Source organism: Indicator indicator, chromosome 19 (assembly GCF_027791375.1).
Source record: "Indicator indicator isolate 239-I01 chromosome 19, UM_Iind_1.1, whole genome shotgun sequence".
NCBI classification, from domain to species: Eukaryota; Metazoa; Chordata; class Aves; order Piciformes; family Indicatoridae; genus Indicator; species Indicator indicator.
Genome location: NC_072028.1, coordinates 11,367,192 through 11,383,522, shown reverse-complemented (window position 1 = coordinate 11,383,522; position 16,331 = coordinate 11,367,192). Strand labels below are relative to the sequence as shown.

At 44.3% G+C, this 16,331-nt stretch overlaps 1 protein-coding gene across 1 annotated transcript in view; it reads right to left on the bottom strand.

Annotated features, from left to right (window-relative positions):
• Window positions 1–1,623: 1,623 nt before the first annotated feature.
• PHLPP2 (PH domain and leucine rich repeat protein phosphatase 2) overlaps window positions 1,624–16,331 on the bottom strand; it is a 28,396-nt gene continuing 13,688 nt past the window's right edge. Inside the window, exons 7-19 of the mRNA XM_054389608.1 lie at window positions 13,963–14,109; window positions 12,674–12,904; window positions 11,805–12,007; window positions 11,295–11,355; window positions 10,406–10,501; window positions 8,253–8,408; window positions 7,318–7,518; window positions 6,484–6,646; window positions 5,861–5,991; window positions 5,361–5,471; window positions 4,738–4,926; window positions 4,389–4,620; window positions 1,624–2,804 (exon numbers count right to left, since the gene is read on the bottom strand). Coding sequence (XP_054245583.1) covers window positions 1,662–2,804; window positions 4,389–4,620; window positions 4,738–4,926; window positions 5,361–5,471; window positions 5,861–5,991; window positions 6,484–6,646; window positions 7,318–7,518; window positions 8,253–8,408; window positions 10,406–10,501; window positions 11,295–11,355; window positions 11,805–12,007; window positions 12,674–12,904; window positions 13,963–14,109 — 3,064 coding nt within the window. The 3' untranslated portion in view covers window positions 1,624–1,661. The remainder of the gene's footprint in view (window positions 2,805–4,388; window positions 4,621–4,737; window positions 4,927–5,360; window positions 5,472–5,860; window positions 5,992–6,483; window positions 6,647–7,317; window positions 7,519–8,252; window positions 8,409–10,405; window positions 10,502–11,294; window positions 11,356–11,804; window positions 12,008–12,673; window positions 12,905–13,962; window positions 14,110–16,331) is intronic.

The window sequence follows — 16,331 nt, the reverse complement described above, 5'->3', positions numbered from 1 at the left end:
ATCTATATTGACAGAATCCTACAAGTAGTCTGCAGTATTTCCTTCTGAGCAAGGCCTGAATTTGATTCAAAAATATATAACTCAAGCCCCTCAAAGCTCTTGAGAAGAAACTTTCAAGTTTTCTTCATAAATATAATAAAGAAGAAAAGGCACTAGCCCACATTACAGCCAGGATTATTGCACCACTGACATGATGGGGACAGCTGCTGTCCAGCTCTCTGCCAGCTAAGGAAGAGAGCTCTGCATGCTACAGGAGCAGTGGTCTTTTCATGACCCTTACACAAGATGATGATGTAGGCAGCCACCTTACATCCTGCACCAAAAATCCTAATGGAAACACAATGCATCTGCTGAGTGCAGAGCAGCCAGCTCACCACCAGTGGGACTGTTGTAAGCATCTCCCAGTGCTGGTAAAGATGTCATTACAGTGAAAAGTTCTGGTTTTTCCTTTTGCATTGAAAGCTAAGCAGAAACAAGAATGCTTCCACCTTGCCTGCGGCCAAATTGGGCACGTACCATGAAATGCAGGTTGCTGTGGATTTAAAATATGACTCCTGTTTTCAGAGGCAAGCTAAGGTGCTGTAGCTGACAGTGAACAGGTTCATGTTGGTGAGAGCACTAAACACTTGCCCAGCATGTGAAGGACAGCCCCACTGCTCACTATTCTTAGAGCACTCTGGTTTCCCCTTGGGCCGAGTACCTCACTGCAACAACCATGAGCTCCTGGTTTTCATTTCATGTCTTCCAGACACAGGAAGCCTTGACTGTGAAGCATCCACAATGGAGGTGGCGAGCTGCTCTTGAGCTGGGTCTGTGCTCTGCAGCTAGAAGCACTAGCTCTACACATGACCTTAGTCAGCCAGTCCAGAACTGATCTTTTCTATGCTCCATGTAAAATGCATCAATAGGCATCTGCTTATCACTCAGCTGTGTATTTTCTCATCCTGCGTAGGCTGATTGCATCATAATCCTCACTCTACCCTGCACCAGTGCTCATCAGAACACTGGTACCCTGGTATTGCCCTAACAATATCCAATGGGAAAAGCCCTCACCACACCTGCCATGGAGTGCTCTCTCCCCTAACCCTAAATAATAAAGTGCTGGGCTGAAGGGGAGCAGAACAGCATAAGTGCAATCAATAAAAGTGCTTGCAATTAATGTAGGAAACCATTCTTGGGTCAGCTTCATTGCAACTGGCTGTATTCTTTCAAGGAATAACAATGTCAGCTGCTGGGGGGTGGAAGGGGGTGGGGGTGCTGCATCAGAAATAGTCACAGAACTCCAAACACTGAACACTGCAGCCCCCTCACCCCCTACACACATAGGCCAGCTCCTTTCCTGCAGAGCTGGCAGAACCTCAGGGTTCAAGGAGCTACACACAGGTGTTGGAACACCTGCCCATTTCCTAGTGCCTGCACAATTTCCAGACAGTCCCTAACACAGAGCTCAGCTGCTGGTCTGAGTGTTCACAAAACAACTGAGACTCTGCAGTGAAAAGTGGACAGCCCAGACCTTAGCACACTGAATTCTTCCTCAACTCCATTAAGGAAGCAGCAGATGCCTGTACTCCTTGCAGATCCCAGCTCCCCTTGGAGGGCAAGAGAGCCCTTATGGGTCAGAACTTCCTGGGACAGATGATCTGGGAGCAGTACTTTTAGGGTTACAAAGCTGTGTCAAACTCCTCTGGCAAAGTCACTGCATGTTCCTCTTTCTGTTCCTGATCTGCTCCATTCTCCTGGTGCTGCTTCATTTGTTCCTTCACTTCCTCCTCCAGATCAGGTGGCACCACAAATTGATCTTCTGGCTCCATCTGTGATGGAGCAGCAAAATAGCCTGTCTTCTTCTTCGGTGCCTCTGTGGCTACTTCAATGAGGTTGAGGCTCTCCTCCAAGGGCACTATGGAGCCATTGGAAAGCTTCTTTCCATAGAGACAGCATGTGGAAAGAGATTTTTGCAGTTCACACTTTTCCTTGACCCCTCTCTGCACAGTGTTGCTGTTTACACTATTCTGTCTCTGAATGACAAGGACAAGCCCGGAGTCATCCTCTGGCCCTGGAGCAGAGGAGCTATACTCTGCAGAAGGAGGTTCAGACTCCAGCAGCTCCTTTCCTTTGCAGCAGTGGATATCCACCTCTACCTCCACTTTACTGCCATTTGTCATCACACCTTGCACAGGCTGCTCATCATCGCTATCTAGACCATTGTCAGACTGGTTGCTAGAGAAGGTGGCACTAGAAGGTTGGCGCTGAAAGATGCTTGAAGGGGGTACAGGGTGTAGGCTGCAACGTCGCTCTTGTCGTGGTAGCAAACTGCCATCAAGACCAACAGCACTGTGTTCATCTGAAGCAGTAGAACCCACCTCACTGCTAACCTCAGAAGCAGACAGTTCACTGTTGAACTCTGAAGCAATTCCACTGCTAGATGAAGGTGTTGCCGGCTTGGTAGAGGTGGAACTAAATCCCCCAGAACCTGGCAGGGTGAGGCCATGCATCTCACACGTGCAGCTGTCATCACTGATGTTCAGACACACAACCACTGCACCTACATTGTCTTGGCAACCATAGCTTTGGGCTAAAGTGCAGAGTTTCTTCGCAGCAGCCAGAGGGTCGTGTAGGTGGCGCACAGCTGAGACAGCCTCTGTGTAGGAAAGGTGCTCCCAGAGAGCTTTGTTCCCTAGAAGTAACAGCTCGTCTTGTACAGTCAGTGGAATGGAATTGACATGTGGTTTGGGCAGGATCCAGGGATGTAAGTATGTGCAGCCCAGCATCCGAGTGCAGCAAGTCACACCATTCACCTTATTGTCCTGCAGACAAGAGAAACAAGAGGCAGTAGCCTTAGATCTGCTGTTAGATCATTTGGATCACAATCCTTCCCCTGCATGTGTACTGGCTAGGGGCCTTGAGAAATGCCAGTACACAGCTAGAGCAGAGCAGAAGGGGGTCTGGGCCCAGGAACCACAGCACAGACATTCACTGTGCCTGATCACCAGTTACAGTAATCACCCATCACTCACACTGGCAGTAACACACTTTTATCCCAGACTTTTTGTCACAGTCTGAAGTTGCAGCAAACTACAGTGGAATGAGCAGCTAGACCTCCTGCAGCACGTGGACCAGAGTCTAACTCATGAGTCTTACATGAAATGTTTTCTCAGTACAAGCAAGACAGGGACTTTTTGCTTTCTCATTGCAAGGCAGGTTGTCCAGACATGAATTTCTGTGCATTTACTGAACTCTCTTAACATTCTGAAGTTATCCTGAGGAAGAAATGAACAAGTAGGTTTCTCACACTACTGCTGTAACCAGGAGGTGTTATCTCTTTCCTGTTCCTGCCAGGTAGTCCCCTGGTCAGCCTGGCTCAAGTTTCCTGGACAGAAAATTGCCCTCAGCCCCTCTTCCATGTCAGTGCATACAGAGTACACAGCTCCCACACTGTTTTGAATTTCGTTTCAGTGCTGCTACTTTCTCGATCCTCTGGTGTTAAATGTTGCTGCTGCTGCATACTAAAAACCAGCAGAGGTTACATGCAGGGAAGTGTCTGTGGACAATGATTTCGTTTTTAAACCATTTGATGTGCTACACTGATTCTACAACTATTTACAATCAAGAGTGCTACAGAACACAGCATCTTGCAGAGCTGTACCACATTAACAGATTGTCCCTGTCAGAAACACTTCTATCAAACACCCTGATACTTTTGAAAACACTCAGCACAAAACCAGTATTGACTGGCACTGATCTCAGATCTTCACTGAGAACATATCATCCAGTTCTTTGGAACTCCTCTTTAGAAAGTTAAACACTACAGAATTCTCCAGAAACTCTTTTAATAATTTTGCATAAACCCAATAAACATTTCTGATTTTTCTTGGTGTTAAGAATTTTTACCTGTAATATACTTTTTTTATCCAAGTTCTGCATGTCTCAATGGCCGCTAATCCTGTACCTTCACTGAGTAAAACACGGAGGAAATCCAAAGAGAGGTAACTTGAGTCAAAATTCTCAAGAAACACCAAAGATATTTCGTTAATTTTGAGACAAGATGACTTCCCAGGCCCTGCTCTGTTCCTCAGTGGTTCATCTCCACACTCACCTAAGTCATGCACAGTATTAGGGACCTTCTTTAGCTCCACACCTATTTTTTTTCTTCCCCTTCTCCTCAGGCCATCCTTGGCATCCTGTGCCTGTAGTTCTTAAGCCACAATGTGTGTTCTAGCCACGTGTCATTCTGAATAGCTAATCAGCAAACAAAGCAGAGCAGGAAGCAACAGACAAGTCATCCCAACACTTTCGTGCCATCCTCCTGCAGTAAAGGCAGCAGAGCTCTTGTGTTTGTGCTAAGCTTTTTCAGAAGGGTGGAAGCTGAAATAAAGAGGATCCAAACCAACCTCTGTTATAATGGCTTTTTGCTCCTTGACTCTCTTGGCTTCTTCTGAACATTGTTCAAGGCTGAAGACTTTGGAGAGAGGCAGTGGTTTTCCACTTCGGCACAGAACGGCTTGGCACGTCCCCACATTGGCCACCGTCAGAGAGAAGTTGCTGACTGCATCAGCCACATCGTGATGAATATAGCAAAGGACAGCAGAGGACCCCAGCTTCTGCCCAGCCATGCCCAGCTTCCTGTTGGAGAAGATGCAGGAAGGCTCCAGACTCCATTGACACGCAGCCCTCCCACCTAACATATGAAGCGAAATACCCATGCAGGTCCCGCCAGGACCAGCTTGCTCCCTGTCCTACCTGTGGGAGACCAAGAAGGTGTTGGACATGAACATGGTGTCTGACTGCTGCACCTCCTCCAGGAGGACATCAGCCATGGTGCACTGCAGCAAGCGTGGCAGCTCCTCGTTCTTGTCACCATCAAACATGCCATACACAGCCTCCATGCCCTCTGCAAAGCTCCCTAGTGCCAGGGATGACACACACAACCTGTTAAGAGAAGCACACAAGCACAGTTAATGTCTCAAAACATTTACACAGTTCCCAAAACAACACCCACCAGACACCTTGCCACGAGTGCTCTTCTTGCAAGGCAGCAAAGCCACTGTCCCTATGCTCACTGCCCCATGAGATGTACAGTTGCATTCCATTTCTCCAGGACCCTCCTTCACCACATTCAGGAGAAGCCAAAGGACACAGCCAGAAAGAGAAAGAATGGGTGGGAAGCAAAGCACAAGAGTCCCAGGATAAGCATGAAAACTGAGGGAAAGGACATTGAGGATGCTTCACAACTTCGCAAGAGATCGGGAGAGACAGAGTGGTGGATGAGCTCTGAGCAGATGAGGCCTTCTTGGGTGCTTAGCAGTACTCCACCTAGCACCCTGAGAAGACAGTGCCAGCACTCAGCAGACCACAATACTCACTTATTTCTTTGGCCTGCCATCTCAGCCACTCCATGACTCCAGAAGGTAGAAGTGAGTGCTGTGTCTGCTGTGAGGGAGGGCTTAGCATCAATCTTCAGCGTGGTAATGTGACTAGAGAGAGGGAGAAGAACAGAAGTCATTCTCTTCTAGAATCTGCTAAATAGTTTGTGGTCAAAGGACCTTGTCCAGTCTAGAGTTTTAGACAGCAGCCTGTGTAAAGAACTGCACCAAGGGGAGGAGTTTAAGGTCTTGGCCTTCTGAAGACGTCTGGCTGCTTATGCGAGAACCTCCTACCATGTGAGAAATTGTTTGCTTGGTCTGATGACCTGGACCCAGACTTAGACTTTTCGCTCCTAAAAGACAGAAAACTTCAGCTGCCTCAGGCAGAGAACATCGTTACAGTATGCAGTGTTGTGATACACACTTTACTATCCCATTTTCCCTCCTGGAAAGGGTTACCTTTCCCAGGTCACTACTGGTTTGGTATCTCCATGGCTCACCTGAAGATGTCCAGTGTCTTGTGCTCTAGCACCAGGTTTGTGTTTCCACTCAGGTCCAACTCTTGCAAGGCACCTGGCAGTGCCTCAGGGATTAGGATTTCAGTTAACTCATTGCAGCTCAAATCCACAAACTGCAGCATTAAAAAACCCACAATGAGAAAGAAAATACTCTTTGTTCTGTCACATGAGCAGTTACTCCAGTACTCCTTCCCAGTATCACATGGCCCCACTACTGACTGGGTCCCACAAGCAGGTCATGAAAATTGGCCTGACCTATTATTAGAAAAACTATTTAGAAGCAGCAAATACATATAACCTGCAATAGCCAGGACTGCAATACTGGAAGAACAGCTCACACTAGAGGCAACAGCAGGCCTATATAAACAAACCTGTCTAGCTATTTAACACTCCCTGCTGTCTCAAATGGGAACCCAGAAATACACATAGAGATGGATGGCAAAGATGAATGAGATGAGCCATCTTTGATCTGAGGAGGCATATTCTGTGCCTTCTCCTTGGACAGATCAAGCAGAATCCTGGGATCTCCAGCTCCTCCCCCACTTACTCTTCATTCTCATCCCAAACTTTCCCCTGATATTCCTCTGCCTTCTTCACATAAATACCTGAATTCGGGGCAAATGCAGGATCTCTGGGAAGATGCTGATTTCATTAGAGTGTGCAATAAGTGTGTGAAGTAGTTTGCAGTTTGCCACTGTTGTGGGAATTGTTTTCAGTTTGTTGCCACTCAGATTCAGCTCTTCCAAATGCTCCAGTTTACTAAGCTTGCTGAAAGGGAAACAAAAGAATACTGCATATTATGTGCAAAAACCTCTGAACCCACAGATAAGGTATCCACAGATGTTGCCCTTTATGAGATACATTTTCGTTCTATGAGACAAAAAGTCCTAAGAGATGCTCTACTAAGAGCTTGAGGTCCCCAAGCCTGGCTTGGATTTATACAACAGATCCTTCACCCCTGACTTGTAAAGCACTAGATCAGAAGATTGCAGTGTCTCAGTTTCAAAACTGGCAAAAAGCCTCAAAGCTGTGTCAGTGTACTTTGTAGGAAAAAACAGATTTACATGGAAGTGGTTGCTCAGCCTGACCAGTACCAGGAATAATCATGGCAAAGCTTGCACAGGCAAGCTTGACTGAGGGTCTTCTGACAAGACTGAAAAGTGAAAAACCGTAGCACATCTAGCTGCATGCCAGCAGCCCTGAGGCTGTGGAAAAACACTGTCCCCATGCCCTGTCTCCACATCCATCACAACTAGAGGGACAGGAACTACTGCAGCCAACAGTACCTTGTGCCAATCCCCCTTTGCATGCTATTCCTCAGTGTGTGTAGGAAGGGCAGGCTTCTGTCCACAAGCCACAGGCACTGATTCACACAGAGCTGCAGTAAGGCAGGTGATACCCTTCTGGTGAGCACCGTCTCGCCCACCAGCTTTACCTACCTTGCAGGGAAGGTCTGTAGGTTGTTGTTTGCCAGGTGCAGGATCCGTAGGCTCGGGTGTCCCACCAAGACAGGGATGCATTGATCTGTGAGGTTATTATTGGTCAAGTAAAGCAGCTGCAGCATGCTCAGACTTTCCTCCCCTGTACATGCAGAGGGCAAGGACTCCAGGCTGTTTGCAGACGCATTCAGGTACCTGAGGCTAACCATAGCAAGTGCAAAAATCAGACTTCACATAATTTAAAGCACTCCCCTACCAGCAGGAAAAGGAGCTATAAAAATGCTGGTGCAGACAGAACAACAGCATTAGACAGAAGGCCAGACAACACACCATAACATCCCTACTCACAGTAAGATTTATGAGCCTACTAATGACTTACTAGCTATCTAGCATTGCAGATACACACAGCATTTTACAGTGAACTGTGAGTACTGAAGAGCCTGTGGAGATGGTGAGTAATGCTGGCAGGAAGCAGGCTACATCAACTCTCACTCAGAGTCTTTAAAAGAAGGGTTGACTCATGTCTGAATAGACAGTTATGAATGATTGTTCCCTTGTAAGGGTCTCTCTTGCTGCTCTCCAATGGCTTGATGTACTTTCTGCCACAACACCTGAAAATCTGTATGGCTTTCTTCCTCTGCACTTGACTTTATGCACTACTTTTAAAGACAAGCTCTTCAGACAGTAACATGATCTGAGAAACAGTTGCAACTGAAGTTAATTTTTCAGTTGGCTGTTTTCCTGTAACATGGACTGATTCCCATAAATCTGCTTGACACCTTCCCTTATGGCACCTGAATTACCTCCTTGAAGTGCATGTCTCATAAGAGATAATGCAAATGGCACCTTGCAAGGACAGTCATGCAGATGTCACTATCAGCCTTTACAGTTCCAAAGGTTAATGCAAGCAAAAGATGATTGCTGTTGCCACTCACTTCAGAGCCTTGACAAAGAGTGTCTCTGGCAGTTTAGTCAGCAGGTTGTGCTGAAGGTCCAGCACTTCCAGTGGAATGTGTTCTAGAAGAGGAGGAAGGCTCTGCAGACGATTGTGCCCCACCATCAACTTCTGAAGGCTCAAGCTGCTGAGGATCCTAAAAAGACACAAGGTTTTCTCTATCAGCTTGGTTCAATCCTCTTCACATGAACAAAATGTGAGAAGGTAGTATTTAATCTGTTATCATTTTACTGTACAGCAGAAAAAAATGAAAATACAGTGATCCATAAAATGTAAGCAATAACAAAGCAGGAACTCACACAAGGTAAGGTGCCTCAGTCACTCTGAATGCTTGCAAGTGTACCTGCATTTCCCTCTGTGCTACTGCAGATCCCTCTGTGCTACTGCAGATCAGTAACTTGTGATGTAAGTCTGTGTGCATATGCCTGGCATTCTCTCAGATAGGAATAAAAAACAGAGAAGTCACAAAGGATGGATTTAAAATGACTGTTTTCACTTGCAGGCCACTGTGCCAACTTGAATTCAGAGTTTTAACAGGCTGCATAGCACTCCTGTATCACTGCTGAGGCTGTTGTCACATTCTCCACAATTGCAATGCTTGTTGAAGGAAAAGCCTCTATCCCTACAAACTGCAGAGAACTGCCCACAGGAATTTTGAGAAAGGGTATTTGAACACACCTGGACATAGTCCAGAACCATCCTGCCTGTTTGTGTGAGGTGATAATTTGGGATTACATTCTGAGGGCCCTGTACAGAACAGCTTGGAAGCCAGAAATACAAAAGCTGCATTAGTGTGCTGTGCCATGTGGGCCAGTTCAGTTTCTTTCTGTATGCCGTGGCTTCTCCAAGCTTACATTGGGGAGAAAAAAGTTATTCAAATGCAGATACACCAATTTCCTTACTCAGTTAAACTGACTCTTCCAGAACTCACTGTTGCACACCAGCTTGATACAATTCTGTTTTCAGACAACTAAGTGTAAGAGACAATCTCATGGTGAGCTATACTCCTTTATGTGAGCCTCTTTAAGATTTAGTCTGCCGGATTAACCTGACCAATGGCTGAAAAATCAATGCTGGCAAAGTTCTAACTGTACACAAACAGGGTTTATGAGAAGCACATACTGGAAAAGATCCTCAATGAGTAAATATACAAAAATATTTAATAATAACAGTAATACCGTACATTCCAGGAATCTCTAAAAATGCTTAAATTTATTTTGAGAGTATTTATTCCTGTGTCTGAATTCTGCAGGTTCTTTTTGCATAACATACTTAAAATCTGGTCTTTTTTCATCCAGTGGTAGGGCTAAAGTTCTTTTTGTAAGTTCTCATTATCACATCCTTGTTACACCCTTTTCTTGCCTCTGATGTATACACCGACTTGTCTCTGACAACCATTAGAATGCCACTACTAAGATCACTTCCTACGCCTGCTGTTCTGAACTGCTTCAACCTGCTCTCTGCATTCCTTCACTGTAATCCATCTTCCTGTTCAATTTCAATGTAGCTTACCCTAGATGCTGTCTCTCATTCATTACAACCACACCACCACCAAACACACTTGCTAGGCTTCTTTTTGTGCTTTGCATCTTCCCATGATATTCCATGTGCCTTGAAGAAGTCACTATAAACACCTGCAAAGTTATATTAGTTCTTGGCTCCCCTTTACCACAATTCTGTAGAAACTGAATGGGAACAAGGAGAAAGGAGTGGGCTGATGATGTGTTGTGAAAGCTACCTTTGAGATCAGCTATATCTCTCTGGTATCTCACCACAAAAGGTAAGAGATGACATGTGGGGCAATGAAAGGCATTAGGGCATCATCCACGACCTGTGATCACAGACACTATGGTAAAACAAATCATAGCAGTGTGTTCCACTTCATGTGCAAATAGCTGCAGCAGAAGCCAGAAGACAGGATGAAATTACCTGGCCTCTGTTATTCAAGAAGCTGATTTAGAAGCCATTTCTTTCCAACATCTGAATACAGAGTTTTTTCAGTGCTGCACAGGGAAAGCAAGTGCACTTTATCTCTGCACAACAAGGAACAAAGCAACTGGAACAGCACTGCTTCTCTCCCCAGGCAGCTCACTATAGAAGAAAGCTCAGCTCTGTATAAGAATGTTTGCTGACCTTGACGGAAGATCCACAAGAAGGTTGTAGCTCACATCCAGAACTTCCAGTTTCTTTGCTTCACAGGCCCAGTCTGGAACACACTGAAGCTGATTGCTGAGAAAAGCAAGAAAGAAAAGTTAGACACCAGCACTCTGTATGGAACAAAACCTGTTTGAATGCTGCATGACACTAGTGACAGCCAAAAAAAAAACAACAGGGAGGAAATGAACAGCACCTGGGCTAGTCACAGGGAATTTATCTCACAGCTAGCTGTGTAATGCACTCTGAGCTTGTGCAAGACTGGCAGAAAGCACTGATGCAAGGCTCTGATGGTTAGGCCTTTTGTTCAGCACTCACACCAGCAGAACAGGCCACCCTATGCTATCCTGCTATTGTGTGTCAGCCAAGAACTGAAACAAAAGGGGATCACAGGATGTTAGGGGTTGAAAGGGACCTCTGGAGATCTTTGAGTCCAACTCCCCTGCCAGGGTAGGTCCTTTAGACGTTCTGTCTTACAGATATCACAATGCTACTCCAAGGGCAACAAAGCTGAGGGCAGAAATCACTGGCAGCTACTCTAAATGTCTGATTGACAGATTCCCCCTATTCAGCTCAGTAAGCTGCTACAATTTCAAAAAATTGCTTGGCAGTTTTTGCTCTTTACAGCCTAGAGCTGAAGGACTGCCAGTTACCTAGACAAGTCATACTGGTTCAGAGGGGCTTCTGGTCTGGGACACTTTCATCATTCTTTAGCAATGGGCTTTCCAGTTCTATTGTGAAGATGGAATGCCCTCCCTTGATAGCTCTCAATTCTTTCTAAAGCTTAAAAGCTTCAGAAAATTTCTCCAGAGAACAGCAAATGTGTCTGGGCAGATCATGTTAGATTCTGTAGTGTATAGGCACTTACTGAGAGAGTTCTAGACAAGTCAGTTGACCAGGAACTGGATAAATATTGACAGCTGTTAGACCTGATGAAGTAAAAGAAAATAATTGTGATTGCATAGCTTCAGAGGGAAAACAGCAAAGAGAGCCAGACAGACTAGCTAGGCAGCGAGTGTCTTTATAGACACTCAGGGTCTTGTCCTTCTCCAGAGAGAGTTCACACGTAATACATCTGCCATATGGCACTAGAGCATCTCAATATGCCACTTCTCCATCTGCCACATGGGCATCACAACAAGGAAGAACCATATTTTTTTTTTCCCAAACAAATCTCACTGAAATCCAAATTTCTTGGACAGCTACTCAACACCACAACCTCCCCCCTGTTACACAGCTTGCCCACATCCATGCATATGTGATCCCTGGGAGCTAACCTCAGAAGACCATCACATATGGTCTCACTACTGTAACATCAGTGTAAATATTTTTTTTTTGTGTATGGGAGAGGGCAGGTGAAGAAGACAGAGAGACGTACAGTTGCTGTTGGCATAGAGGGCCCGAAGGGAGAAGCCACTCAGTGTCAACTCTTTCAATTTATTCCTCTCACAGTGCAGCTGCTCCAGGTTGCCCAAGGAGCTCAGATCCAAATCTGTCATCTGATTGTCTCGTAAATCCATGTAAGTTACAGATTTGTTCCCCTCCAGAGTGTCAGCTGCTGCTCTCTTCAGGTTGTTCAGCCTAAACACTCAGAGATAAGAGTTACAAAGTGAGAAAACAGGACACTGAATGCCAGCAAGAAGAGAGAGAAAAGAAGAGGAACGGAAGAGTTCTGGTGAAGGCTAATGCCAAAGGTGAGCTCAGGGAAATGTGTGAGGAGCAATGGCAGGTAGCAAATACAAATAAAAACATTTCCTTCATCTATACTGTTGTGAAACCATTTCACTCATTCCCCACTATTTGAGAAATTCCAAAGATCAGCCTAGAAATTAGAAGCCAGGTCAGGGGACAGCTACTTGTACAGGAAGCTAATGCAGAGACTGGGTACTAGGCTGCCTTGCCACAGACAAAGAGTTCTTTGTCCCTTTTGGAGAGCTCTGCAGTTGGCAGCCTGGAGAATTGGGATCACATCTCTAAGGGGGGAAGGAGGGAGGGCAAAAAAGGGTAGGAGAGATCAAAGAGCTACTGCGTCATATTCAGTGGCTTCAGGCATTGCTCAGTGAACCTTGCTTCTCTAAGTGCCCTCAGAAACAGAACTCCCTAAAAGCTGAAGAATCAGTAAGAGAAAAAAAAAAGAAAAAGAAAAAAAAAGCACACCTACTTTACTGCAAAACATACCAGAAGCCACACAGCTCCTCTGCTGTACAATCTAGTTTATACACATGTGCAAGCTTCCCCCCACCTTACCTCAGGTCCACGCTTTTGATGTGACTCATACGGTTCAGCACGGCCAGGTCCAGGGTCTCTATTGAGTTCCCTGCCAGGGCTAATTTGTCTAAGAGGACAAGTTGCTCACAAATTGCTGGCAGTTCACAGAAGTTATTGAAGGAAAGCCCAAGACAGCTGAGCTGTTGCAGACTTTGCAGTTCTTCTGGTAAGGAGGTGAGGAAATTCCCGTCAAGCCAGAAGGTCTGGAGACTGCAGCAGTGAAAAAGAGCAACAAAATAATTCAGCAAAGAGGTGAACACTACATTTAGCATTTTCAGTAAATATCCTCATATGGCTAGCTTGTCTCAGTGTGGCTTTTTCAAAAGTACCTAATATCCAATTTTATTTTTATACACAAAGTTACTGGAGTTTCTTTTATTACACGTGGAACTGCATGTATGCAATACCGAATAGTTCCTAAATTGTTTTGGAGGTAAACCTGTAGTTGCGCCAAAGATTCTAAGTTAATTCTATGCAAAATCACTACTTATATTGTAAACGAAAGATATTTACTTCATTACTTGGTTTAGTACAAATTAAGAACTCCTCACTCAGCATGCTGGACTATCTTTAAAAGATCTATGACAAACTAAAACCAAACCCAACAGCAGTAACAGTACAGAGCTATCTACAGAGCTATCTCATAAGGAGCAATAAAAATCAACTGCACCTTCATAAGCCAATTGCTGGACTCTGACATCACTGTTATAGCACCTTATTCGTACCTATGGCACTTATGGTACAACTTAACCACAGACCCTCACAGGTGGTGAGGCCGCACCTCAAACACTGTGTTTGGTTCAAGTTTACTAAACTTTAAGTGAGAGTATATTCATATATTTAGAAGCCTTCATATTTACTCCAGTTGAGCAAGGTGGTGCCTGTGATTCAAGGCATCGCAAAATACTGTTCAGAGTCTTCCTAAGTCAGTCCAAAATCCATTAATCTTCTCCATCAGAAAACTGATTTACACTAATATATATTGCATAGCTAGTAAGATTTGCAGGAAGTCACAAATTATGAATGCCAGCTCCTACATATCAGTGATTTAAAATGGCAACTACATAAACATACTGTGATAGCTTCAAGAAAAAACAAACCTTATTGGACATCCTTATTGGAACATGGTTTTTGACTTTCTGACGGAGTCAAATCCATCATTCAGTCTTTGAGGGAAGAACAGGCTGCCCAAGCAATCTTACTTCCCTAAGCAGTACCTTCACATGAGCTGTGCTCAAAAGCAGCACAGATAAAAAGAATATACTCACTTCAACAGTTTGCCAATCTGGCTTGGCAAATGGTGAAGTCCATTACAGGAAACGTTAAGCTCTGTCAGAGTAGAGATCTCACACAGTGACACAGGAAACTCTCCCAGTCTATTATGAGACAGGTTCAGGCTCTTCAACTGAGAAAACCTACGGGCAAGAATACCAGTTAATTCACAAATCTCCGTGGTCTCAAAGCAAAAACATATAAAACCAGTGATAAAGAATTTGTAAGTCTTTATACACTGGTGATACAGTCAGCTACCTCTTTGTGGGGGTTTCTACACAAATTTGGGTTTAAGTTACTGGTTTTTTTTTTATCTTGGTGGTAACACTAAAAGTGATCAAATACCATGGCTTTAGCACAGAAGCCCTAAGACCTTCTTTACCCAGAAGTCCTTGGAAGAGATTCCACATCTACAGTGCCACTTGCTTGGCAGACTGTACTACAGGTACAGCCGCACAAGTACTGACACATCCCTCAGTCACTACCATTCCACCTATGCTTCACAGATGGTTGCCTATTCCAGCTCACCCTATCCCCTTGCTAGGTCCAAATAAAGAGAAGAAATTAAGGGTGGCAATGGGGTGAAGCACCAGAGGTTCTTCTTACAAGAGCTGTGACCTCTTCACACAAGAAAAAAAAAAAAAAAAGTCTTTTTCCCCACATAATAGAATCAAAGAATCATTTGGCTTGGAAAAGACTTTTAGGATCATCAAGTCCAACCATTTTCTAACTCTACCAAGTCTGGTGTTAAACCACGTCTCTCAGCACCACATCTCTGTGTCTTTTAAACACCTCCAGGAAAGGGGATTCAATCGCTTCCCTGGAGAGCCTGTTCCAGTGTTTGAGAACCCTTTCAGTCAGGAAGTTTCTTCCAATATCTAATCCAAACTTCCCCTGGTGCATCTTGGGGCCATTTCCTCGTCCTATCACTTATTACCAAGGCAAAGAGACCAATCCCCACCTTGTAACCACCTCCTTTCAACAACCCCATCCTTTTATGAGACAACTACAAATCTAATGTGAGGTATCAGAGAAGTACTTCTTGGAAACATGTAATTCATTCATCTGCTCCACTTATCATGTTTTTTTACTAGACAATAGCAAGTAGCTCTTATTTTGAAGCAAATGTTTTTAATATAGTTAACAAAACCAAGGTTAAATAGTTTGGAAGGAGAATACTACTTTTAACTTGAGATGCTTTGGAGTGTAAGATGAAAAAGTTTTGAATTTTTTTCTTCTTTATAGTGATTCCTTTTTCAGATTCAGAATACTTAGAATCATCTCATTGTATTTCTCTATTTTGTTTTATAATTAATTTTTTTTTTGAATGGGGGAGGTCTTTTTGTTTGGTTTTGGTTTTTTAAAGAGGTGGGATATCCAAAACTTGGACATGGGTTGTTTGCTTTGAGAAAGGACCCTGTTATAAAAATAAGGGCACAGGCATTTCTTCTTTGCAGCCAGAGAGTCACTCACTTGCAACGCAACTGAAAGCTGAAGATGCTGCACTGGTAATAACCTTCCTAAAGGGAACACATTGTATGATGGAAAATCTAACAATGATACAAAAAAAAAAAATCAGGAATTTGCACATTGAACTTTACAACCATAACGGAAAAGAAGGAACCAATGAGCACAAACCTACAGATTTGAACTCATTAACTTGGTCTACTTTAAGAGATTTAGGATAGTTAACAGTTCTCAGGCTTTGGAACCAGGAAATGCTTTAATGAAACTGTTTTCTCTAGATTTCTACAACAGCTTTTTCTATGGCACCTGTCCTTAGCACCAAGCAGCTCTTAGTCAGTAGCAGAGTATAGTGGGAAGCTACCCAAGAGGCATGGCATTAAATGCAACAATACTAAAGCACCCCTCTGCAACAATATTAAAATCAAACACAAAAAAGGGCATTAAAGTTTCAAAAAGCTGGAAGGAACAACTCAGAGACTCCTCGAGTAGACTGCTGTATGCAGTGAGGAAGACAATACTCAAAAGCCTTTTGGGTTCCCCTTCTCTTCCTTTTCCTTTGCACCAATATTCTCAAGCAGTAGGTATGCAGGAATGGACTGCAAACCCAACTCACATTCAGGTTGTATACATGAATCATGTATAATAATGAGCAAGGATCCTGAAACTGTTATGGGTCCCCAGGTTTTGGTCTGTGCTCTCACAGGACACACCAAGATTACAGCAAAGAGGTATGGAAACAGAGCAACAAATCATCAATGCCATGACCCTCCTCTCTTCAGGAGCCTGTACTGGCCTAAAATACTTCCAATTTAAAACAACATGCTGCTCTGTCACCAAAGCATCCCAGTATAACTGTGTCAGTGAGCTGGAATGGTAATGGACGTGCATGTGTAAGCAC